This window comes from Pelobates fuscus, chromosome 1 (genome assembly GCF_036172605.1).
Source record: "Pelobates fuscus isolate aPelFus1 chromosome 1, aPelFus1.pri, whole genome shotgun sequence".
Taxonomy (NCBI): Eukaryota; Metazoa; Chordata; class Amphibia; order Anura; family Pelobatidae; genus Pelobates; species Pelobates fuscus.
The window spans coordinates 130,454,846-130,480,035 of record NC_086317.1 but is presented as its reverse complement, the minus strand read 5'-3'; the positions used below and the strand labels follow the sequence as shown (position 1 = coordinate 130,480,035).

General features: G+C 44.1%; 2 protein-coding genes across 2 annotated transcripts in view; both read left to right on the top strand.

The window, feature by feature from the left end:
- SIKE1 (suppressor of IKBKE 1) overlaps positions 1-4,135 on the top strand; it is a 223,812-nt gene extending 219,677 nt beyond the window's left edge. Inside the window, exon 7 of the mRNA XM_063450434.1 lies at positions 2,086-4,135. The gene's annotated coding sequence lies outside the window, so the exon portion shown is untranslated. The remainder of the gene's footprint in view (positions 1-2,085) is intronic.
- Positions 4,136-15,471: 11,336 nt separating this feature from the next.
- Positions 15,472-25,190, top strand: part of AMPD1 (adenosine monophosphate deaminase 1) — a 73,574-nt gene continuing 63,855 nt past the window's right edge. The window contains exon 1 of the mRNA XM_063450413.1: positions 15,472-15,580. Coding sequence (XP_063306483.1) covers positions 15,565-15,580 — 16 coding nt within the window. The 5' untranslated portion in view covers positions 15,472-15,564. The remainder of the gene's footprint in view (positions 15,581-25,190) is intronic.

Below are 25,190 nucleotides of genomic sequence, written 5' to 3'. Positions count from 1 at the left end.
TACTTGGATCTTCAAAACTTTTTGTTAAAATGGCAAATGGTTTGGTTGGGGGAATTCCAAATGAAATACTTTTTAATTTTTTTTTTAAATTTCCATTTTCAGTTTTTTCCTCTCTCGCCCTCTCCCAGCCCCACCTTCCCATTACATTTTAGAGTAGACTGGTCCTTAGAGTGGAGTAACACTCTTTAGTTTGGACTAAAGACGACGACTAAAGTGTTGGAGAAGTAGTAATTACATGCTACACAATTTATGCTGTTTCATAGCAATTCCAAAATGCCTTACCTGTCATAAGGCCAAAACCATTTAAACATCCTAGTGGCCATGAAGCGAATGACAAGAAACATAGACAAATATGTGATATATTGTATATGACAATACCTTTTTCTAGTATGTTTATATGGTAAATGAAAGATGTATTCCTCTTTTGCAAGACAAAAGGGGGTGTTTAGTACTCTTTACATATATAATCTGGTTTTATTGTGGGGTTTTGTTTTTTCACAAATAGTAAATTAATGGGACACTGCCATGATTTTTTTATTATCCTATAATTATATACTTGTTTTAAACGTAAAAAAATATACATAACCTGACAATAAAACACTGATTGTCACAGCCACGCATAACAACTTTAGTTAATTAAAAATTTATATTATTATAAATCCGTGTGCATTTACCTGACCCAACATTAATCATAATCTGTCCTGTTTACTTTGTAAATAACTTTTGTTTAACACAGAATCCTCATGTGTGATAATTTGAGAAAGAAAACAATGATGGTTCATTAATAGATAGTTATAGGATATTTGTTTTTCCCATACCATGTATATGTACCCCTGCGTATGCACGCTCTCTCTCACACACACACATACTCACACATTTTTTTCCAGATGCCATTGAAATTATACCTGTCTAACCTGTTGCAAACAATAAAGGATCACTATAGTGTCAGGAAAACAAACCAGTTTTCCTGGCACTATAGGGTTATTAGGTCCCCCCTTCAGCCACTTACCTTTATCCAGCGCCGGGCTCCCTCGGCGTTGGTGACCTCTCCTCCCCCTCCGACGTCAGCTCCCGTGTGGAGCCGAATGCCCTTTCCTTTGCAAGAGCCGCGTGCGCATTAAAAACGCCCATCCTATGGACGTTCTGCGTGCTCAATGTGATTTTCGCAGAAGCGCCTCTAGCGCCTGTCAGGAAGGCAGCCACTTGAGGCTGGATTAACCCTGCAATGTAAACATAGCAATTTCTCTGAAACTGCTATGTTTACACCTGAAGGGTTAAAACCTGGGGGACCTGGCACCCAGACTACTTTATTGAGCTGAAGTGTTCTGGGTGACTATAGTGGTCCTTTAATCAGTGACCTACCTTTTGACACTGCGTGTATGATTTTACCAGCATCCTTCTTATAGTATAAAAAGTCATTTAAAACCCGCTGTAGGAAGAGTATAATGTATCTAAGTTAAGATTTTGTAAGACATCTGAATTATTTTATTAACTACTTATTTGTGTTAAATTCAGTCATGCAAATTTTCATGGCAGTGTCCCTTTAATGATGTCTTAACTGTTGCCTTTTAAAACTATATCCTGTGAATTTGGCTTCTGTTTTAGCTCAGTCTGTGTCCTCTTTTTTTTAATTTGGGCTTTCCACAGAAGTCTAAACTGATGAAAATACATTGTGGTCATACTGGGGTCTGTAGTACATTGCAGAGCAGTTTGTTGCTACATCCCACAATAGCAGAGATTTTAATGTTAAAATGTCAATATATTTCAATTGTGTACTGTATGTACCTTGAAGTGGTGGAGTCACATATCAGTGCTAGAGACATTTCTAGGAAACTGGATTTCCTGTGCTCAATCACCTCTATTCTACGGACCAAATTGTGAGTGCAAGCTACAATCCACTATTTGCAACTCAAAGCACAGCCACTTTCCAATGTGCCTGGTATATGTTCTTTCTGTGTATTAGAAGTTTCAGTATATTTGTCTTGGCTGCATTGTGTTCTGCTACACCATTTAAGGATTACCAAAAGTATGGTAAACCATGGCATGTTTATGGTCATCGTAAACGGACAGGGTTAGTCACTAAAGTGAGAATTTTAGACCAAAGTAGCTGAACTGGAAGCATGGCTGACTTTTTTTTTTCCAGTTCTCCTATTTTGGCCTTACTTTTGAAATTCAAATAGCATTTGCACATTTGTGAATTACCCTGTTGGTTATGAGGATTGTTTTTGTTTACTTGGAAACTGTTGTCAAAATACAAACAGCAGCTATAAGAGCATTTTGTAATCTTGACAATCGTAGATGTTTAAGGAAAAGTACTGTAAAAAAAGGTTTGTTTGTGTTCTTTACAAAAATGTAATTAATGTAACAAATGTAATTAAATTACCATTTTATATTGTCATGCGACAAATTTTAGTTTGAACTCGGTTCTTTTAGCTTTATGCCACTAACTAGAAAACCGTATGAAGCATGTTCCCCAGTCCATCATTCATCAAATGGTAGTCTATTAATTACAGTATAGAACAATAAGATAAATCGTATGGTAGTCACAAACACTATTTATTTAAAGGAACACAGTAGCATTTTGAATACAAACCTGTATTCCTAATTAATTAATTTAATTAATTAAAAAGGAGGGGGTGTTATTACCTTTTTATATTTTTTTTGCGCTGAGTTCCAGTGCCTGCAGCCTCCTCTCCTGCTACCAGGTACATCATTATGACCCTTCTAACTATCCAATCCAGTTCTTATAGGGGTGCATTGGGGGCTAAAATGTAATGCGTGATATTGTGGTGCTCCTATTGGAGTGCAGTTGTGAGAACAGAGAATAACTTGGTTCTCACAGCAGAGGCATCTCTAGCGGCCTTTAGCTAGACAGCCACTAGAGGTGTATTTAACCTCAATATAGTGTTCTTGGTGCAGTGGTCCATTAGTTTTAACTCTGCAATGTAAAGCATTGCTGTTTTGTAGGTATGACCGTGCAGGGTTAAAACTAAAGCACCATGTTATTGAGATGAAATGGTCTGGATACCTTTAGTGATCTTTTTAAGGGAACCTATAGTCCCGATAATTTAAGAATTTCCAGTGCCAGGACGACTCTGCTGTAGATGCACACCCCACCTTATCTTCCAAATGATTTCTTCAAATAGAGAAACAATGTATTGGAGGTATGCATAAATGGCCAAATGCAACGCTCCTCCAATCAAATGCTGCTATTAGTAACATCTTAATACGACACTGGGTTTTACATCAAACTGTGACACTATCTTTGTTCCTTCCAAATGTAAATTGTTGTGAATTCAGTCCATTTCAGATTTTAGACCAAAACAGAAGCATTGGAAACAAGTCCGCTCTGTTTCCATTTTGGTTATTTTGGCTTACCAACAAATTCAATTTGAATTCAAACCATTCGCACTGTAGCAAATAAGCCTGTATCTGTACATGTTATCAGATGGTCATGTAACAAACCAGGACTTCAGAAAATATGTTTAAAATGGCATGCTTAATATATCGCTAGCACAGTGTACAGATAGTTAATAGTTATTCTCTACATTCACATGGTAAACAATGGTCATGTGACATCTCCTGTACAGCTATGAAGTTGCCATATTTTGGTTTAGTTGATCAGAATTGGCAGAATGCTACTGCAAGTGGTCATGGTGCCCCTCTGCTGCCAAAGGTGTGTAACTCCACCTCACCTCTGGCAGCATCATAGAGGCCTTATTAGCTTGCCTAAAACTAAAGTTTCGGGTGGCTAATGTTAATTCTGTGCAAAATGGATGTCTCTAGACCGCTTTGATAGCCATTTGGTGCCTTATAATTCAGTAAATGTGCATTTTGAGTCAATTGTTGGCTACTGCTTTTTAGACCTTTGTACATATCCATCTGTGCACGTTCAAATCTGACAGTGACATACTAGCAACTATTTGTACATAATTATCACCAGATTGGTCTTATTGGAGTCTGACAATGACCATAACGTGCCAAAGAAATGGTGTGGTTGAATGTGTAAAAGTGTAATTTTGGAAAATGCCAATAATCTGAAAACCAAAGTCAGTGACATTAAGTATTTCATTTCTCTAATACAACTGTGAGTCTTATCGTGTGAAATTATTGCAATAAACAGATTTTAAATCAATTGTAAATGTTCTTTTTTTTTGTCAAATGCTGAGTCCTAAGTTTTGAACTTTCAAATGTGAATTTTTTTTTTAATTTTTTTTTTTAAAACAAGTGAGGTCATAGAGGGAGTCCCATCCAGGCCTAATATCAGGAGCGTTGAACAGAAGGCATTCCAGACTTGTGTATCTAGCCCAAATGGGTTTTCAATGAAGAGGAAATGTGTGGGGAACGTGCCACTCCCTTTGTGCCATAAAAAGACTTCCCTGCTTATTCACTAAACACTGAATTATTTTCCCAAATTTTAAACTGAATGGCAATTCTCATATCTGCTAAAGCCAATTCTGATTGGAATTTGGGCATCCTGACTGAATCTGCATCATTTGACCCGATGCATTCAGTGGAAGTGCCAAGAGCTCAAGAATAAAGATGGCGGTGCCCGTGGGGGACAGCATCAGGTAAGCATACCTCACCTGCCCTGCAGACATAGGCCATTGCACACCGCCTTTGGGGTGTTTGCAAAATATGCAAAGACTGCAGTAGTTGACAACGCTGCTCTATTTGTCTAATAGGGTGTATGAAACATTTGTTTATATAATGTGGATCTGTCAAGGTGGTCCCATTTGCATTATCAGAATATACAGTTGCAAGAAAAAGTATGAACCCTTTGGAATGATATGGATTTCTGCACAAATTGGTCATAAAATGTGATCTGATCATCATCTAAGTCACAACAATAGACAATCACAGTCTGCTTAAACTAATAACACACAAAGAATGAAATGTTACCATGTTTTTATTGAACACACCATGTAAACATCCACAGTGCAGGTGGAAAAAGTATGTGAACCCTTGGATTTAATAACTGGTTGAACCTCCTTTGGCAGCAATAAGTTCAACCAAACGTTTCCTGTAGTTGCAGATCAGACGTGCACAACAGTCAGGAGTAATTCTTGACCATTCCTCTTTACAGAACTGTTTCAGTTCAGCAATATTCTTGGGATGTCTGGTGTGAATTGCTTTCTTGAGGTCATGCCACAGCATCTCAATCGGGTTGAGGTCAGGACTCTAACTGGGCCACTTCAGAAGGCCTATTTTCTTCTGTTTAAGAAACATAGAATGTGACGGCAGATAAGAACCATTCGGCCCATCTAGTCTGCCCAATTTTCTAAATACTTTCATTAGTCCCTGGCCTTATCTTATAGTTAGGATAGCCTTATGCCTATCCCACTCATGCTTAAACTCCTTTACTGTGTTGACCTCTACCACTTCAGCTGGAAGGCTATTCCATGCATCCACTACCCTCTCAGTAAAGTAATACTTCCTGATATTATTTTTAAACCTTTGTCCCTCTAATTTAAGACTATGTCCTCTTGTGGTAGTTTTTCTTCTTTTAAATATAGTCTCCTCCTTTACTGTGTTGATTCTCTTTATGTATTTAAATGTTTCTATCATATCCCCCCCCGTCTCGTCTTTCCTCCAAGCTATACATGTTAAGATTCTTTAACCTTTCCTGGTAAGTTTTATCCTGCAATCCATGAACCAGTTTAGTAGCCCTTCTCTGAACTCTCTCTAAGGTATCAATATCCTTCTGAAGATACGGTCTCCAGTACTGCGTACAATACTCCAAGTGAGGTCTCACCAGTGTTCTGTACAATGGCATGAGCATTTCCCTCTTTCTACTGCTAATACCTCTCCCTATACAAGCAAGCATTCTGCTAGTATTTCGTGCTGTTCTATTACATTGTCTGCCTACCTTTATGTCATCAGAAATAATCACCCCTAAATCCCTTTCCTCAGATGTTGAGGTTAGGACTCTATCAAATATTCTGTACTCTGCCCTTGGGTTTTTACGTCCAAGATGCATTATCTTGCACTTATCCACATTAAATGTCAGTTGCCACAACTCTGACCATTTTTCTAGTTTACCTAAATCATTAGCCATTTGGCTTATCCCTCCTTGATCATCAACCCTGTTACATATCTTAGTATCATCAGCAAAAAGACTTACCTTACCATCAAGACCTTCTGCAATATCACTAATAAAAATATTAAAGAGAATGGGTCCAAGTACAGATCCCTGAGGTACCCCACTGGTGACAAGCCATTCTGTTGTTGATTTAATTCTATGCTTTGGGTTATTGTCCTGTTGCAACACCCATCTTCTGTTGAGCTTCAGCTGGTAGACAGATGGCCTTAAGTTCTCCTGCAAAATGTCTTCATAAACTTGGGAATTAATTTTTCCTTGATGATAGCAATCCGCCCAGGCCCTGACGCAGCAAAGCAGCCCCAAACCATGATGCCCCCACCACCATACTTCACAGTTGGGATGAGGTTTTGATGTTGGTGTGCTGTGCCTCTTTTTCGCCACACATAGTGTTGTGTGTTTCTTCCAAACAACTCAACTTTGGTTTCATCTGTCCACAGAATATTTTGCCAGTACTGCTGTGGAACATCCAGGTGCTCTTGTGCAAACTGTAAACATGCAGCAATGTTTTGTTTGGACAGCAGTGGCTTCCTCTGTGGTATCCTCCCATGAAATCCATTCTTGTTTAGTGTTTTACGTATTGTAGATTTGCTAACAGGGATGTTAGCATTTGCCAGTGACTTTGGTAAGTCTTTATCTGACACTCTAGGATTCTTCTTCACCTCATTGAGCAGTCTGCGCTGTGCTCTTGCAGTCATCTTTACAGGACGGCCACTCCTAGGGAGAGTAGCAGCAGTGCTGAACTTTCTCCAATTATAGACAATTTGTCTTACCGTGGACTGAGGCTTTTGGAGATACTTCTATAACCCTTTCCAGCTTTATGCAAGTCAACAATTCTTAATCGTAGGTCTTCTGAGGGCTCTTTTGTGTGAGGCATCATTCACATCAGGCAATGCTTCTTGTGAAAAGCAAACCCAGAACTGGTGTATGTTTTTTATAGGACAGGGCAGCTTTAACCAACACCTCCAATCTCATCTCATTGATTGGACTCCAGTTGGCTGATATCTCATTCCAATTAGCTCTTGGAGATGTCATTAGTCTAGGGGTTCACATACTTTTTCCACCTGCACTGTGAATGTTTACATGGTGTGTTCAATAAAAACATGGCAACATTTCATTCTTTGTGTGTTATTAGTTTAAGCAGACTGTGATTGTCTATTGTTGTGACTTAGATGATGATCAGATCACATTTTATGACCAATTTGTGCAGAAATCCATATAATTCCAAAGGGTTCACATACTTTTCCTTGCAACTGTATGTGGAAAAAAATTCAATATAATAAGAAAAAAAAAAGGCAAAGCCAGCACAGGTGTGTACTTGGCTCAGGCACTAGCCTATGGCTACTCCACACTTTATTTTTATTGTGAAAGGACAGCAGAAACATTCAAAGGATGTTTTATTTCCCAAAAATATAAGTGAATGTATCTCACCTGCAAACATAACATTGAAGTCTGTTATTGATGGATTACATTGATTTAGTGAAGGATATCTTATGGTGGTCTTACAGGCTTTCCCTAGTGATGCATTGTGATTGGCAAACTTTATGTACATCCAGTAGCATTACAAAATGGGCACCTATGTGCATCAATGGTTTAACTCCATGGTTTCCAAACCAGTCCTCAAGGCATGCCTACCAGCCCAGGATTTAGGGATTAACCAGTTTTTTTCAAGGTGTTCATTTCTTTCTTTCTAAACACACCTTAGACACAACTGATTTAAGGACTGGTTTGGAAACCAATGGTTTAATTGATCAAATGTAGCCTGATTTTGAGTTCAGCAAGCATCTACCAGCCATGTGGTCAAAAGGAGACACTAGAACAGAAGTAGGCAACCTTCAGCACTCCAAATGTACATTACATCCATAATGCTGACAAAGCATCATGGGGAGGTACAGTTAACAAATGGAGTGCCAAAGGTTGCCAGTTACCAATATGCATAAAAAGCCATGAGACCATAAAAAGATTGATGTGGTAAATATTTATATGATGAGGCTGGAAGGAAGGAATATTGGATTTGCACAATATGCACACTGATATTTCTTTTACTCTTGACGTGAACCACAGGGTTCATTACAAACATCTTCCGTTTTGATTCTTCACTACTCAACACTATTTTAAACACTACTAAACAGACAATGAGCAAAGATCCTTCATATTCACACTGCTCCCTATTCTAAACTATAGCATAGTCAAAATAATAGTTATAACAGCAAGTGCAGAGTAATAACTCAGTGAATAGGACTCCATCAAAGTGTCTTCCATCCTTTCAAGGTCAATAAAATATGTATCATTAAGTTGTGTGATAACATTTAGATGCCATGAAATAATAAAAAGAAAACCGTGTTTGCTAAATGTACCTTTCCTGGTTATGCACATTGATATTATTTGTATCTGAAACTCTGTTCCCATTTCAGTGGAGACTTTTATGCCAGGGTCCCAGAGATGGTCTTCCCATTGCCTTATTGGCATCTTCCTGGGAAAGACTGCAGGACAGTGTTTACAATTTCCACTAGCTATCGGCGAGTGTATATTCAGGCCTGATGAGGGTGCCATAGACCCTCCAGGCTTGCAGAAGCAAGTAACATTAAAGCCTGGCTACTGGTGTAGGAGCTGTATGTGTATAGGCTTGGCTGCTAGCTTCTTGCCCTATGCTATGTATATATGTTTGCACAGAAACTCTGGGCTTGAACTAACATCTGTGATCCGGACCCCAGATCCAATGGCTGCCTGTCAAAAATGATTTAAAGTTTTTGAAAAACATCCTTCTGTTTTATGTTGCTTTTAAAAGGACATGCCACTATTCACGTCCGGGGCGTCCATAAGGCGGCACAGGTGGCCTTAGGGCGCACCGGCTCTGGGGGGCGCAAAATTCAAGTGACCGGCAGGAGGGAAGTGCTCCCTCCTGCCGGGTCACCTCCTGGATCCCCGGAGCGGTGCGGCGTGCGGCTGAAGTGGATTAGGAGGCGGCGAGGGAGCTCTGATCTCTCTGACCGGCTCCCTCGGGCGCCTTTTGCTGATGCCGCGGGAGCCGGAATATGACGTCATATTCCGGCTCCCGCGGCATCAGAAAACAGCCTGTGAGGGAGCCGGTCAGAGAGATCAGAGCTCCCTCGCCGCCTCCTAATCCACTTCAGCCGCACGCCTCCCAGCAGCCTCACTGGACCACCAATGAGAGACCCACGCCAGCACTCCAGGTAGGGAGGCTGGGTGGGAAATTTACATTTAATTTATTATTAATTACTTTATTAATTACTGTGAGTGTGTATGTCAGTGTGTATGTGTGTCTGAGTTTGTGAGTGTGTGTGTGTGTGTGTGCGCATGTGAGTATGTGTCAGTGTGTGTGTGTTCGAGTATGTGTGTCTGAGTTTGTGTGCGTATGTGAGTATGTGTGTCTGTCAGTGTGTCAGTGTGTGTGCATGTGAGTATGTGTGTCTGTCAGTGTGTGTGTAAGTGTGTCTATGAGTTTGTGTGTGAGTGAGTGTGTGTGTAAGTGTGTCTATGAGTTTGTGTGTCTGTCAGTGTGTGTGTGCGCATGTGAGTATGTGTGTGTGTTCGAGTATGTGTGTCTGAGTTTGTGTGTGTGTCAATGAATGAGTGTGTCAGATAAGTGAGTCTGGCTGTCAGAGACGTCTGTGTGTTTGTCATTGAGTGTGTGTGACTGTCAGTGTTTATACACCCCTGACTGTAGCGTGGCCAAGCGGAGTGTACCGTGGTACAGGAACTTCTGTTTCCTGTACCTGGCAGGACTGACATGAAAAGCTCACTGTACCGGGATTTGCTCCGCTCAGCCACGCTACAAGAAAGGTAGGAGGCACACCAGGAAGGGGAGGGGACCACTATGGGGGTGGGTGAGGAGGGGAGAAATACCCTGAGGTACAGGAAAAGGAGGGAGGGGGGAAAGGAACACTAAGCGACAGGGAACAGAGGGGGGAGGGTAGAGGAACAGTAAGGGTCAGAGAAGGGAGGGGACCATTAAGGGACGGGGAGAGGGGCTGGATGTGAAAGAAACACACAGCGGGGCTTGAGAAGGAAAGAGACACACACAAAGGAGTTGGGAAGAGTAAAAGACACAAAAGGGCTGGGAGAAAAGGAGTCACACAAAGGGTCTGGGTGGAGTAAGACACACAAAATGTGGGAGGATGTAAGAGTCATACAAAGAGGAGACATAGGAGACACACAAAGGCAAAAATAGGAGATAAAATACACTAAATGGAGTCAGATATTTAAAGATGGGATAAGAAACACAAAAGGGAGGTTAAGAGGCACACAGGTGCAGATGTTTTTGGGGGGCGGAAAAATGCATCTTCGCCTATGTACCCACAATTCTTTGCACCGGCCCTGCCACTATTAAAGACAAGTTCAAAAGGGGCTTCCTGCCCTTCTCTTAATTTCCCAGTAAGGTCCACATGCCTTTGTCGCCACCCCCAATATTGTGTGAACATTTTATTGAATGTAAATTCCCGGATCAGTATGTGTTTTAAACGTATTATGTTTTACATGGAAATGGCATTTTCACAATGATCCAGCAACTCACAGTCATGAAAGGTTGTGATCAGAAGGATGGAGTGCCATAATGATAAGAAAATTCAACAGGGACGTAAAATCAAGACCGGTATTCTCCAGTGCCGAGCTGACATGTTCCGGTATAGCAGTCAAAGAAGGATTCTAGGAATTCCAGAAGTACCAGATAAAACTAGCAAGCACCAGTATGTTTCTTCGGGAGTTGATGCACTAAATTTGAAGGAAAGCAAGAACACTTTCCCTTCATTGTCTCTAGGGAAAAATGGTGGTGAGTGGAATTGTTATTATGGATTGAGTCCAAAGACAGAGGGAATAAAGACACTTTGTAGAACCTGTGTGCCATAGGTGTTTTGCGATAAGGACATTTGGGTTTGTAGCCCCAGATCAACATTTCACTGCTGTGCCAAATAAAGGTGCTCAGTCAAAATAAATGAATGGAAGAAGTTTACTAACAAAGCAGGGCAGACTGACCTCTTGGGCACATTAGTCAGTGATCTACCCAACTAGAAATTCATAATTTCATACATTTCACATTCCAGCAATAGGTTGAGGGGCCCCTGCAACCAATCGCACCATAGGACACTAACCTTCTGGCATCACAAACTGTAAATGAGGGAGAAGAGCAATGCATGTGTGTCTGTTTAGGCTCCCCTCCAATGTTTTAGTCACCATTTTTCCATGCTGTGATGGTCTTGCCGTAGCTGGCCCTGCTTCCATGACTGAGATAATCAACATACACTGTGCAGCAGTACCCCTAATGTCTGTCTCCTAGACTCAAAGTTATTTTTTCAAAACCCTGCACCACAGCCCCTAACCCTCTTCTGCACCAACTACAACCCATATCCCTTCCCTGCATCCACTAAAGCCCCTATCCTTTCACTTCACCCACTACAGCCCCTATGCCTTCCTGCATCAACTACTGTCCCTATTACTCACCTGCTACATTGCCTATTTTTTTTTACAAGAACCCACTACAGCTCCTGTCTCCCCTGCACCTGTATAGTTTCTATGCCCTCCTACACTCACTATAGAGGCACAATCCCCTGCACCCTCTTCAGCCCCTGTGCCCCTCTAGCATCCACGACAGCCTCTATCCCTCCCCTGCCTTCACTTCAGCCCTAGTCCCTGCCTGTACCCACTATCTCTATGTGCACACACTACATTCCCTTACATACTGCAGCCTCTATATCCCCTACACACAGTAGAGCCCCTATCAGCCATACAAACACACTACAGCCCCAGGAACCCCAAGATGCTCGCTACAGATTCTATCATAACAATATCCCCTATCCACACACACAAACTACAACACAAACAGTCCTCTCCATTCAAATACTGCACTGCAAACAGCTAGGGCCAGACTGTCTGACTGGGATACTGGGAAATTTCCCTGTGAACTGGCATACGTTCGGGATGGTGTGCGGTCATCTAGTACACAATCACAGGGTAAACAGCAGGAGGACAAGCACTGAATGTTGCATGGCCAAACAGGCAGACCACCTCTGACAGGAAATGCTCACAGAGAGCACAGAACTGCTTCCTGTCAGACCGGGGAACAGAAGCTCATTTAGCGCCATCTGCCTGCTCGGCCAATCTACAACAGGGTACGGAGGTGGAGCTGTAGGGGGGCTATTGGGACACAGAGGGCTGATGGGGGCTAATGGGACACATGGGGAGGCTAATTAGACTCTTGGAAGTCTGGTGGCGGGCCAATAAGACATATGGAGGGACTGGTGGGGCTAATGAGGCACATGGAGGGCTGGATGGGCTAATGAGACCCTTGAAGGGCTGCGCGATTGATTGAGACACATAGAAGTCTGAAGGGGTAGAATGAGACACAATGAGGGCTGTGGGAGTAAGGAGACACATGGGGGGCTTGAGGGGGTAATGAAACACATGGAGGGGCTAGGTAGAAAAAAAAGACACATGAAGGGGCTGGGGAGAGAAAGAGACACACGGGGAGAAAGAGACCCGAAGGGGCTGGGAAAGGGGAACAGGAAACACACAGATTGGCTGAGTATGATGAACAAGAGACACAAAGAGAAACTGGGGAAGGGGAGAATGAGACACACACAGGGGCTGTGGGGAAAGAGACACACAGAGAGCTGGAGCGAGGGAAAAACACACATGAAAGGGCCTTGGTGGAGAAAGAGACTGGAGGGAAAGAAACACACAAAGGGGCTTGGATTAAGTAATAGTTACACAAAGAGCAGTTGTAAGACACACACGAGTGGAGTAAGAGACACAAAGGGGAAAAATGGGAGATAAGAGGGGGCAAGAAATCCAAAAGGTTAGTTAAGAGAAACAGGTAAATATGCCATTTTTGCTGTGGGGGGGAAGGCATATTCGTCTGTCTCTCTTGCTCTTCCAATAACTCAGTTCCTCAGCACAAGTCTTTGCCGAATAGTTGATCGACAGGTGAGAAAAATACATCTTATTAATGGGACACTATAGTCACCAGAACCACTACACTTTAATGCAGTGGTTCTGGTGTCTATAGCTTGTCCCTGTAGGCTGAGCTCTTTTCTCTTATGCATTGCTGCCTAAGAACATCGCTAGTGACAGTCATGTAGACGGCCAATAGAGGTACTTCCTAGTCCAGTGCTGAGCACGATCCGCATGGAGACACTGAGCGCTAACCATAGAGATACATTGATTCAATGCCACTCTATAAGGAGATGCTGATTGGTGCAGCGCAGTGTTTTGCCACACACATGCAATAGCCTCCCAATGCTTTCCTATGGGAAAGCATTGGATTGGCTGAGATCATCACATTTGATAACCTCAGCCAAAGTGAAAAGCACACTCATATTACTTCAAAATAAAAAAGATAACGTCATTTTCTTTTTACAGATGTGCAATAGCACACATTTACCATTCCAGTCACATTACCAAACATTTCTCAGAATGCCAAAGTTGTTGGACCGATACATTGATTATATAAAAATGCTGTCTGCTTAAAAATATCTATTCTTTGTTTATTTTGAAGCCCTATGAGTGCTTTCTTTCATGTTTGAGTAATAGTTTTCAATTTTAAGGTTTTTTTTTTTCCCGCCTCCATATCTGCACACTATGCACATTATGGGGGCTGGTATAGACTTTTTTCCAGAGCTGTTTTTTATTCCCAGTCCAGCCTTGCAAACAGTTCCATTCACACATTCAAACCCACAAGCAGCCTCACTCTATGCACACATATCACCAGCATCATCCCCACACATGGAATACTGCAGCCAGCCTTCGTACACACGCACACAAAATTATTACAGTAACTTATTTAGTCCCTACAAATTCTGCAGCTCTGTTTAATAGGTAATCATGGGCGTGCGCAACCTATTGAATAAGGGCGTCCACCCTAAAGCACAAACACACATGTATGTGTGTATGTGTATTTAGCCCCAACAAATTCTGCAGCTCTATTTAATAGGTAATCATAACCGTGCGCAACCTATTGAATAAGGGCGTCCACCCTAAAGCACAAACACACATGTATGTGTGTATATGTATGTGTGTATGTGTATATGTATATAAACATATACATATACACACATACATGTGTGTTTGTGCTTTAGAGTGGACGCCCTTATTCAATAGGTTGCGCACGCCTATGATTACCTATTAAACAGAGCTGTGTATGTATACATATATACATACACATACACACACACACACTGCTGTGTGTGGGGGTATCTGTAAGGGTGCTGTGTGTTGTGTGAGGCTGCTGGTAGTGTGCTGTGTGTGGTGTGTGAATTTGTTTGGAGGGATTGTGTGTGGGGGTAGGGTAACAGATTAGGAAATAGCAGCCCTCCCTTCTTACCTTTTGCCTGGGAGGGGGGATCCTTGTTGCCATCCCTGATCCCTGGTGGTCCGAGTGTGAGTGAACTGCCTCCATCCCTGCCTGTGGGATCTTTGATCTCCCTCACCGGCCCACACTTTTGACATACAGGAACACAAAATCATAAGCAGAAACCCCCCTTCCTCCCCTGCACACACAACCCACAAGTAGCCTCCAGAAGCATACAACACCACATGCAGCCTCCACACAAGCACACAACACCCTTATCCTCTCCCTCTCAGACATCAGAGGACAAAAGAGGGCCAGGGCCAGGAAAGGGTAGTGCATGAGTGTGTGTGGAGGCTCTGTTCGGTATTGAATGTGTTTAGAGGCTACTTGTGGGGTTGCACATGTGGGGGGCACTGCTTGTGATGTCACCAGCAAACACATGTCATTAAATTGCTTTATTTCTTTAGTTTAACAATAGGAAGGAGGCATGCCAGCAAGGAATACTCTACCCCAAACCAGTGTTTTATTTAAACACTATAATTGGTTGAAATAGCACCTTAAAATTAAATCTGCCCTTGTTTGGGGGGCCCTGTGGCTCTCACACAGTCTTTGTGGGTGCTGGGCAATACACTCATAATATTTGAGTGAGAGATGCCCAAAGAAGGGGGAGAAGAGTAGTAGCAGCCAAAAATTATTGCACCAGGAGGGGGGCATTGATCCCCCACTGCCCACGGGCCTGTGAGCTGTCAGTCTGCCCATGTTATAACATAATTCTCAGGCACATAATACATACCATCCACTGGGGTTATTTTTTTGGTATCTCTCTAGACATATCCTTTCTAAAACATGATATTCTGAGTTTATATTAAATTAAAATAATCTAATAAATTTCCAACATAATTCAAAGAATATTAAGCGCATTTAACATAATCCTCCACAATATGTTGCAGAAAAAGCCCTGATAGTGGTCTGAGTTTATTCTATATCTCCGGCAACTGTTTCTAACTCCTTTGCTGGAAATAGCTTCCTAGCCTTTTAAAGTTTGAATATCACGTTACAGCACTGGGATGCCGGTATCCCACCAGGCGCATGTCACTTTGTGTGTACTAGGGAGCTGCTCTGTCCCCTTCTCAGCTGCTGAGCTGTCAAGATCTGCGCCAATATGTCAAAAGCACAGAGTAAGTGACTTGAAAAATATAGTGTGATCACTAATGTCTTTGACTTTACACCATGCAGATACCTGCAATGTAGGACTTTAAACTCCTCTAATACACAGGGAGAAAAGCAGTTCTGTTTTTTTAAGATGCAAAACTGGTGTCTGAAGGATAAAATGTAAATTAGGGCATGATTAGGTGAAAAGTTAAACTGTATACCAAGGCAGGGGCCTTAGTTTCATTGATTTGTTATGTGTACTATACCTGTTACAGTTTTAATGAAAGCAATCCATCACTATAAGCACTGCAGGACTGTGAGGTTGGTGATATATGTATGAATGGGGTGCGTATAATAACATTCTAAAAGTTACTTTTCTCCCTGTCTTTGCACTCTCTAATAGGATTAAGGTATTGGTCTAGCAAGTTTGTGATGAATGGAAATAAACTGTTTAATTGCCTTCTATAGAACGTTTCAATTAAACACACTACTTATGCCATGCAATTATTTATATACAGATCTTGTTTAATATGCTTTGAGCGCTAGAGGTATTTCTTATCGAGTGCTAGTCTTGATTATTTCTTTTTTGCTATAGCTGAGCTCCAGAGGGAATAATATTAAGGGTTTCAAATTATAATATGGTTGTTTCAGAAAGAAAATGCAAAATATGTTTCTTTTTACATAGTGAGGATGGTAGTTCTTGATGAGTTTTATTATCTACTTAGAAAAAAACCATGCCTTAGTGAATATGGTGATATACAAAGTCTTGTTTGTAAAATGATCTATGTATCTGTCTGTCTGCCTGTCCATCCGTCAGTCAGTCTATCTTTCTGTCTGTCTGTCTATCTTGCTATCTGTCTGTCTGTCTGCCTGTCCATCCGTCACTCAGTCTTTCTGTCTGTCTGTCTATCTTGCTGTCTGTCTGTCTGTCCATCTATCTGTCTGCCCGTCTATCTATCTGTCTGTCTGCCCGTCTATCTATCTATCTATGTATCTGTCTGTCCGTCTGTCCGCCTGCCTGTCTATCTATCTATCTATCTTGCTATCTAGCTAGCTATCTATGTATTTGTCTGTCTGCATGTCCATCTATCTATCTATCTATCTCTTTATCTGTACCCACTTGTATGCTATCCCCCACCTTATCTTTCCTCCATTTCTAGTAGTCCATGGTTCTCATTATGTTAGTGAGATAGCTCATTTGGGTTATATACCAAATGTAGAATTTGATCAGTTTCTATATTCAGCTTTTGTCTGAGAATATCGATTATTCTACCCTTATTTTGGTCGATACAATGTATATCATTATGATTAATAATATCTATTAATCAGATGCTGCTTCCAAGCAGGGCCGGATTAACATAGGGGCTGATGGAGCTGCAGCTCCAGGCCCAGGCCCATGGAATAGGCCCATGGAATAGGCCCATTGATATAAAAAAAGAAAAAATATTTTATTTTTATTTATTTTTTTACACACTACTCTTAGGGTTGCCAGGTATTTCTCATGTATTTCTCAGAAGTATTTCTCAGGTATTTGAGGCTGCCTAGCCGGTATTACAGTAATACTGGCAATACAAATGTCTGTCTCAGTATAAACAGAGATTATTCTGCAATACCAACGCCGGTCAGGGGCGTATTAGCCGCGAGGCAAACAAGGCATTTGCCTTGGGCGGCATTTTCTAGGGGGCGGCAAAAAAGCCGCCCCCCAAATGCCCAAGGCAAATGTCTTGTTAGCCTTGCGGCTAACAGACATGCTGGGCTGCTGCTGGGCGGTCGGGCGGCGCTCTTGGGCGGCTGGCGAGGGAGCACTTCATCTGAGCTGTCTGCTCAGCTCCCTCGCGCGCCGCACAGTGAGGCTGGGAGCCGGAATATGACGTCATATTCCGGCTCCGCCTCCCAGCCTCACTGTGCGGCGCGCGAGGGAGCTGAGCAGACAGCTCAGATGAAGTGCTCCCTCGCCAGCCGCCCAAGAGCGCCGCCCGACCGCCCAGCAGCAGCCCAGCAGCCACTGGACCACCAGGGAAAAAAGATGCCACCCCCCCCAGCATTCCCAAAGGTAAGGAGGCTGGGGGGGGTTGAAGTAAAAAAAAATAAAAAAAAGTGTTAATGTGAGTGAGTGAGTGTGAGTGTCTGTTAGTGAGTGTGAGTCTGTTAGTGAGTGTGAGTGTGTGTGTCTGTTAGTGAGTGTGAGTGTCTGTTAGTGAATGTGTGTCTGTTAGTGAATGTGTGTCTGTTAGTGAGTGTGTGTCTGTTAGTGTCACGGTAATATACCCCAACACGCAGGAATAGTACAGATAGTCAGGAGACAAGAAACCAGGGGTCGTCTTACCGGACCTTAGAATGGCCGGACTTGACTAGAATAAGCAAGACAGAGTCTAGAACAAGCCGAGGTCAAGGGAACAGAGAGACAGCGTAACGTAGAACAAGCCGAGGACTGGTACACAGAGGACAAAACAGCGGATAAGCAAGCAAGGATAAAGAGAGAGCGGAGTCAGGAACAAAGCCAAGGTCAAGCACCAAAAAACCAACTGAACGATACAAGCACTAAAGGGAAACTGGACAGAAACCACGATAGGGCAAGGAGCAAGGGAAACAGGTGAGTATAAATACCCTAAGGTTCACTTTGATTGGCCCCTGTCATATCCACGCCCCCAAAACGTGAGTGTATGGGGAATGTGGCCTGACAGGGGCCAATGGGAGACTGATTCTAATTTAGTCTCCCACTGTCCCTTTAAGAGCGCGCCCGAGACGCGCGGCGCGCTCTTAGTGTCGGGCGGGACACGTGACCGCTTCTCGCGGTCACTGCCCGCCTGACTGATCATATCGTTGGCTGAGCCGCGCGCGGCTCGTGCAGGAGCAGGACCGCGCGCGGCGAGAAGAGAGGACCCCGGCCGGCCCCTGGAGAGGGTAAGTACCGCTACAGTACCCCCCCCTGAAGACACGCCCACCGGGCGGGGAGGAGCAGGCCTGGCAGGAAAACGAGCGTGGAAAGAACGCACAAGGCGAGGAGCGTGAACAGCGTCAGCGGAAATCCAACTGCGTTCCTCAGACCCATAGCCCTTCCAATGTACCAGATATTGGAGGCGACCCCGAAGCAAACGAGAGTCAATTACAGCCGCCACTTCAAACTCCTCATGGCCCTCCACAGAAACCGGAGGAGGAGGAGGGACATGCCGAGTATAACGGTTGCACAGGAGGGGTTTTAACAAGGAGGTATGAAACACGTTAGGAATGCGTAAATTTTTTGGAAGATCCAATGCATACGAGACAGGATTAACCACATGCAAGATACGAAAACGACCAATAAAACGAGGGGCCAACTTCATAGAAGGCACACGAAGACGAATATTGCGAGTAGAAAGCCAAACCCGGTCTCCCACAGCATAGGATGGAGCCGCCCTGCGATGCTTGTCTGCCTGAACCTTCTGGCGAGCAGCAGAGGCCACCAAAGAACACTGAACCTGCTCCCAAGTATTACGTAGACTAGCCAAATGTTCGTCCAGAGCTGGCATGCCCTGTAAGGAGAATGCAGCTGGAAGAACCACGGGATGCCGGCCATAAACAACGTAAAAAGGGCTGTTAGCGGAGGATTCATGAGCAGCATTATTACGAGCAAACTCAGCCCAAGGAAGAAGGTCAGCCCAATTGTTCTGATGGTGGGACACGAAACAACGAAGATACTGCTCTAGAGATTGGTTGGCACGTTCAGCAGCTCCATTAGACTGGGGGTGGTAGGCTGAGGAAAACGAGAGGGAGATACCCATCTCCGTACAAAACGTTCTCCAGAATCTGGAGATAAACTGGCTACCCCTATCGGACACGATCGAAGTGGGAATACCATGCAACCGAAACACCTCCCTGGCAAAGATAGAGGCAAGTTCCCTGGATGATGGCAATTTGACAAGAGACACAAAATGAGCCATCTTAGAAAAACGATCCACAATCATTAGGATGACAGTTTTACCATTAGAGGGAGGTAATTCAACAATGAAATCCATGGATATATTGGACCACGGTCTCTCGGGTATGGGCAACGGATGTAACAACCCACAAGGAACTCTGTGGGAGGACTTCATACTGGCACAAGTGCTACAGGCATTAACGTAATCGGTGACGTCCTTGCGCAAGGAAGCCCACCAGAAATATCTAGAAACTGCTGAAAATGTCTTAGAAATACCAGGGTGTCCAGCAGTTCTAGTGTCATGATATAATGACAAGATGTCTCGTCTCTCCGGTATATCAACGAATAGCTTATCAGCAGGCCTCTCCCCAGGAGCCAAGTACTGTTTAGCCTGAATAGCTTGTAAGAGAGAAGACGAAATGGAAAGAACAGTAGTCGCTATTATTCTGTCAGGCGGAATGACAGGGGTAACATCGACCTCGAGTTTGTCAGTAGTCTCGAATTGTCTGGACAGAGCGTCAGCTTTAGTATTACGATCACCCGGTCTGTATGTGATTATGTAATTAAAACGAGACAAAAACAGAGACCACCTGGCCTGCCTAGAAGACAATCTTTTTGCTTCACTAAGGTAAGAGAGGTTTTTGTGATCCGTTAAAATGAGGATGGGATCCCTAGTACCCTCTAGCAGATGTCTCCATTCCTTGAGCGCCAAAATGATAGCAAGGAGTTCACGATTGCCTACATCATAATTCCTCTCTGCTTTGGACATCTGTCTGGAAAAGAAGCCACAAGGGTGTAACGGCTTTTCAGGTGAATCTCTTTGAGACAAGATAGCACCTACCCCTATCTCAGAAGCATCAACTTCCAGAATAAAGGGCAGTGAAGGGACAGGATGCTGTAAAACAGGAGCAGAGGCAAATGTAGCCTTCAAGAATTCAAAGGCCTCGAGTGCTTCTGGTTTCCAGACATGAGTATTACCATCCTTCTTGGTCATTCTGGTTATAGGCGCAACAATGGCAGAAAACCCTTTAATAAAATGCCTATAATAATTAGAGAACCCCAGAAAATGCTGAATGGCTTTCAACCCCTGGGGTAGAGGCCATTCCATAATGGCAGACAGTTTCTTGGGATCCATACGAAAACCCTTGGCCGAGATTATATAACCCAAGAATTGGACTTCAGATTGATCAAATGAACATTTTTCGAGTTTGCAATAGAGACCGTTAACCAGAAGAGTTCTCAACACTAATTTAACATGCATGTGATGAGTCTGTAAATCAGTAGAATAAATCAATATGTCGTGCAAGTATACTATAACGAATGTATGTATAAATTGACGTAGGACATCATTAATAAATTCCTGAAAAACAGCTGGGGCGTTACAAAGACCAAAGGGCATCACAGTGTACTCGTAGTGGCCACTCCTGGTATTGAAAGCGGTCTTCCACTCGTGATCCTTTTTGATACGTATGAGATTGTAAGCACCCCTAAGGTCCAATTTAGTAAAAACTGTGGCCTGTTTAAGCCTATCAAATAGTTCTGTGATCAAAGGTATGGGGTACGCATTTTTGACGGTGATTTTATTTAGGCCCCTATAGTCAATACACGGCCTTAATTCGCCATCTTTCTTAGATACAAAGAAGAAACCCGCCCCTGCCGGGGAAGAGGATCTTCTTATAAATCCCTTCTCTAGAGATTCCTTAATATATTCCTCCATAACCAGATTCTCCTGAGGAGATAAAGGATATATTCTCCCTTTGGGAGGCATCGTACCAGGTAATAAATTAATTGCACAATCGTAAGGCCTGTGAGGTGGCAATCTTTCAGCCTCCCTTTTATCAAAAACAGATTTAAGAGACAGGTACTGAGAGGGTATGACCGTAGGTACGGGAGGAATATTAGTAGAATTCAAAGGGGTGACTTTAACAATACAAGACTCTTGGCAAGAATCACTCCAAGAAACTATTTGTCCTGACTCCCAATCAATGGTGGGATTATGAGTACGTAACCAAGGATACCCTAACACGAGGTGAGAGGAAGGAGAAGTAATGATCTGAAACCGAATGGTCTCAGAGTGTAACACCCCTGTAGACATATGTAGTGGAACAGTTTCATGTGTGATAACTGGAGAGCATAATGGTCTACCATCTATGGCCTCAACGGCCAAGGGTGTCTCCTTCTCTCTGGTGGGTATGTTATTCTCCTTGACAAAACTGGAATCAATAAAGTTTTCGGCCGCTCCGGAATCAACCAGGGCTAGTATATTCCCTGCTATGCAGTTACTATCAAGGTGCAGGGAAACAGGAAGAAGTAATTTATTAAGAGGCAAATGTGAGGACTGTGATGTCACACCCAAGGCCAGTCCTCTATACGGTCTTAGGTGCGATAGTTTCCCGGACGCACGGGACAGTCTTGTCTCATATGACCCCTCCTACCACAATAAAGACAAAGTCCCTCCTTTCTCCTATAAAGCTTTTCAGCGTCAGTAAGTTTAGCAACCCCTAACTGCATAGGTTCCTCCTCAGAACCCTTAGATCCCTCGGGAGTCTCAGCTCTAGGGGAGTTAAAGGGAACAAAATGTCTATTTCTGGACCTGGTATATAACCTGTCACGGATCCTGTTATCTATATCGATAAGATAGTCAATCAGGTCCTCCAGGGGTACAGGGAGGTCCTTAGCTGCTACCTCATCCAACATAGTTTCAGACAGACCTTCCATAAACGCGGTAGTAAGCCCATTATTAGTCCAATCTACCTGTGAGGCAAGGGTACGGAACTGAATAGCATAATCGGCTACAGATTTAGATCCTTGCTTTATTCTCATTAATGCCCTGGCGGCATTTTTTGACCTTTTAGTCGTGTCAAATGTTCTACGGAACGCTGTGAGGAAGCTATTGAAGTCGTGTACCATAGGCCCATTAGCCTCCCAAATAGGATTTGCCCATTCTAGTGCCTTATCCGTAAGCTGGTGCATAAGAAAACCCACCTTAGATCTATCAGTGGGAAATGAACGTGGGTACATTTCAAAGTGGAATTCCACTTGATTAAGGAATCCCCTACATGTCTTAGCGTCCCCTCCATACCTAGGTGGCGGGGTTAGATGTGCAGAAGCATTAGGCATATTAGCTGTGTCCGGTATAGGGTTTACAGGAGGCGTAGGTACAGGTACCGGAGCTGATCTGGATAACAGTGTCTGGATGGCTTGAGCCATTTGATCCATACGGTGATCCTGTTCTGCGAATCTAGCCTCATGAGTGGCCATCTGTTGACCTAAACCTGCGGGGTCCATGGCCCTATCGTAATGTCACGCAGGAATAGTACAGATAGTCAGGAGACAAGAAACCAGGGGTCGTCTTACCGGACCTTAGAATGGCCGGACTTGACGAGAATAAGCAAGACAGAGTCTAGAACAAGCCGAGGTCAAGGGAACAGAGAGACAGCGTAACGTAGAACAAGCCGAGGACTGGTACACAGAGGACAAAACAGCGGATAAGCAAGCAAGGATAAAGAGAGAGTGGAGTCAGGAACAAAGCCAAGGTCAAGCACCAAAAAACCAACTGAACGATACAAGCACTAAAGGGAAACTGGACAGAAACCACGATAGGGCAAGGAGCAAGGGAAACAGGTGAGTATAAATACCCTAAGGTTCACTTTGATTGGCCCCTGTCATATCCACGCCCCCAAAACGTGAGTGTATGGGGAATGTGGCCTGACAGGGGCCAATGGGAGACTGATTCTAATTTAGTCTCCCACTGTCCCTTTAAGAGCGCGCCCGAGACGCGCGGCGCGCTCTTAGTGTCGGGCGGGACACGTGACCGCTTCTCGCGGTCACTGCCCGCCTGACTGATCATATCGTTGGCTGAGCCGCGCGCGGCTCGTGCAGGAGCAGGACCGCGCGCGGCGAGAAGAGAGGACCCCGGCCGGCCCCTGGAGAGGGTAAGTACCGCTACAGTTAGTGAGTGTGAGTGTGTGTGTCTGTTAGTGAGTGTGAGTGTCTGTTAGTGAGTGTGAGTGTCTGTTAGTGAGTGTGTGTCTGTTAGTGAGTGTGTGTCTGTTAGTGAGTGTGTGTGTGTGTGTTAGTGAGTGTGTGTGTGTCTGTTAGTGTGTGTGTGTGTCTGTTAGTATGTGTGTTTGCCTGTGAGTGTGTGTGTGTGTCTGACTGTGTGTGTGTGTATGTTAGTGAGTGTGTGTGTCTGCTAGTTTGTGTCTGCTAGTGACTGAGTGTGTGTCTGTTAGTGCGTGTCTGTTAGTGCGTGTCTGTTAGTGCGTGTCTGTTAGTGCGTGTCTGTTACTGAGTGTGAGTGTGTCTGTTACTGAGTGTGAGTGTATCTGTTAGTGTGTGTGTTTCTGTTAGCGAGTGTATGCGTATCTGTCAGTGAATGTGTGTGTTTATTTAGAATGCAGGACGGGGTAAAGGTTGGGTGGGGGTGGCGCGAGGGGGGGGGGTGCCTGAGTTTTGTCCTGCCTAGGGCAGCACAAAACCAGGATACACCACTGACGCCGGTCAGTAGGGGTCGCTGTTTGTGTGGATAGAGGCAGGGATAGGAAGTTACAGCATCTCCCTCTCTGCCTCTCTCTACTCACTGATCCGCAGGGGAGAAGCTCTGCACAGAGAGTCCAGACAGCAGTTTCGAGCCTGCGAGACAGTGAGAGACTTGGGGTCGCTGAGACATTGGGACACTGGGAGACATAGGGACACTGGGGAACATGGGGACCCTGAGACACTAGGGACACAGTGGTCCCATGTATCCCAGTGGCCCCTAGTCTCTCAGTGTCCCCATGTCTCCCAGCCAGTGTCCCTAGTGTCTCAGTGTCTCTCAGTGTCCCCATGTCTCCCAGTGTGCCTTGCCTGGTGTCTCTCAGTGTCCCGAGTGTCTGTGTCCCTAGTCTCCCAGAGTGCCCTAGTCTCTCAGTGTCCCCATGTATCTCAGTGTCCCCAAGTCTCACAGTGTCCCAATGTCTCTAAGTATCCCCTAGTGACATCAGGACACAGACTCTAAGGGACACTGGGAGACATGGGGATACAAACACTAGGGGACACTGGGGAACATGGGGACACTGAGACACTGGGGGACACTGGGCGACTTTGAGACTTGGGAGATATGGGGCACTCCCAGTGTCCCCATGTCTCCCAGCCAGTGTCCCTAGTATCTCAGTATCCCCATGTCTCTCAGTGTCTGTAGTGTGCCACTGTCTCTAGTATCTCAGTGTTTCCTAGTCTCCCAAAGTCCCCTAGTCTCCCAGTGTGTCTCAGTGTCCCAATGTCTCCCAGTGTCCCAATGTCTCCTAGTGTCTCAGTGTCTCCTAGTATAAAAGAAAAAATCACAGGCACTCACTGTGATAGATTTAAACAGATTTTTTGGACCCCGCAACGTTTCGACCTGTACCCAGGTCTTTATCAAGTCTCCAGTATCCCCTATGTATCAGTGTCTCAGTGCTCCATGTCTCCCAGTGTCCCTAGTGTCTCCCAGTGGGTGTCCGTAATGTCTCAGTGTCCCCTAGTCTCGCAGAATCCCATAGTCTCCCAGTGACCCCATTTCTCACAGTGCCCCCAAGTGCCTCAGTGTCCCCTAGTATAAAAGAAAAAAAATCTCAGGCACTCACTGTGATAGATTTAAGCAGGTTTATTGGACAGTGCAATGTTTTGACCTGTACCCAGGTCTTTATCAAGTCTCCAGTGTCCCCTATATATCACAGTATCCCCTATGTATCACAGTGGCTCAGTGCCCCATGTCTCCC